General features: G+C 56.5%; 1 protein-coding gene across 1 annotated transcript in view; it reads left to right on the top strand.

Moving 5' to 3' along the window:
- FBXL16 (F-box and leucine rich repeat protein 16) overlaps positions 1-814 on the top strand; it is a gene marked incomplete in the record, with an annotated part of 21,590 nt that extends 20,776 nt beyond the window's left edge. The window contains 1 exon segment of the mRNA XM_014586985.2: positions 264-814. Within this exon segment, the coding sequence (XP_014442471.1) occupies positions 264-814 (551 nt within the window).
- Between the last annotated feature and the right edge of the window lie 831 nt (positions 815-1,645).

Genomic DNA, 1,645 nt, shown 5'->3' with positions numbered 1-1,645 from the left:
AGCAAATCATAGCTTCTCTTTGCCAATTCCACTCTTACCAATCCAGGCCAAATTATTTGATTAGCCAACTTGGGTCACATGTCACTTCATGGATTAATCAGTAGTTAGGAGATTTCCGCTGGGCCGGGGCCTGGTCCTGGGGGAGCTTCGAGCTCCCAGATGGCCACCCCACCGCCTTCCCCGCCACACCCGCTCTCTGCCTCCCCAGTTGTGCCCCCTTCCCGGGCAGGGCCCAGGACGATTGAGGGGGCTGGGTCCCCCAGGACACAGGGGCCCCGAAGAGCCCCAAGGGCTTCCTATCTCCCACTACCCCGCCCCTGGAACCCTCCGAGGGGTGTGCGGGGAAATAGGCCACCCCCGGCCGGAGTCGCGGCCGCTGAGCGCCCCGGTGCTGCCTGACCTGTGCCAGCCTGACCAGAGGCCTCCCCTCGTCCCTGCCGCCTGCCGCCGTGGAGCCGCCCCAGTCCTCGTTCTCAGCCTGCCCGGCCTACAGGTCTTTGGGACCTTGTGCTATGGCCCAGCGCAGGGGCGAGACCGGCGTCTTGTAGATGAGCAGTTGGAGCCGCACTTGGGCTGTCAGGCCTTCCGGAGCAGCTGGGCAGCCCGCACCTCAGCCCTGCAGCCGCCTGGCACCAGCCTCCTCCGGAGGGAGTGCAAGGGGGTCCCAGCCAGGGGTCAGGAGCAGCACCCACCGAACAGTGGCTCCTATCTCCCAATGGCCAGTGCACCCCGATGCCCCAGGAGGGAGGGCTCCTCTGGCTCCCCTTCCCCCTCCCTAGCTTCCCACACTTCTGCCTGCTCAGAGGAGCTCTGACCGCGTTCTGTCCAATCCCCAAACATTTGGAAGTCCTGGGGGATGTTGGTGCATCTTGGCGATCGCTAAGGAGGGGGCTGGGACCCCTTTCTATCCCAACTGTGAGCCCCAGGAGACATAGTGCCCACACCCAATCTTGGGACACCCCCATCTGGTTGGAAGAGAGTAACCAGTTTCCAGAGAGCCAGAGAATGAGAGAGAAGAGTGAGAGAGAGAGAGAGATACTGTTGAAGCAGAGAAACAGTTCAACAGCCCAAAGATCTCCCTGCCCTGGAGTGTCGGCCTAGGGGAGATGGGCTGATGTGCTCAGGAGCGTCCCTTCAGCCGCCCTCCCCAGAGCCCTCTGAGAAGGGGGTAGCTGTCCATTTGCCCAAAGTATTCCTGCAACTGAAGCTGTGATATTTCCAACGACTGTAGGAGAAGTTAAGGGGAGAGAAGAAAACAAACAAACCCAACCAACTCCTAAAATCATTTTCTTATTGTACATAACGACTTCATTCTCCTGTATATGCGGAAGATATAACCTTATATTTGGTAAGTGTTTCTTGTGCTATTTTATCACGTGACCTGTTTATAAAAATATATATTAAAAAAGTTGCAAAAACAGGTGTCAGAGTTGTTCTTAGTTCTTCAGAAGGCAGTGCAGGAGGCATGTCCATTATGGGCAGGCAGGTTCTGATTTCTGACCCTCTTAGCTCATCAATTTTTCCCCCTACAAGTTGCCAGAGGCTTTGTACTTTTACTAGAGAGGGAAAGTGAGAAAGCACCCCACAGGACATGGTCACTATACCGCTTCATTTCTCCCGCCTTTTGGGATCTGGGGCATTCACA

Source organism: Tupaia chinensis, unplaced genomic scaffold (assembly GCF_000334495.1).
Source record: "Tupaia chinensis unplaced genomic scaffold, TupChi_1.0 Scaffold000178_1, whole genome shotgun sequence".
NCBI classification, from domain to species: Eukaryota; Metazoa; Chordata; class Mammalia; order Scandentia; family Tupaiidae; genus Tupaia; species Tupaia belangeri.
This window is presented reverse-complemented; position numbering and strand designations above follow the sequence as displayed.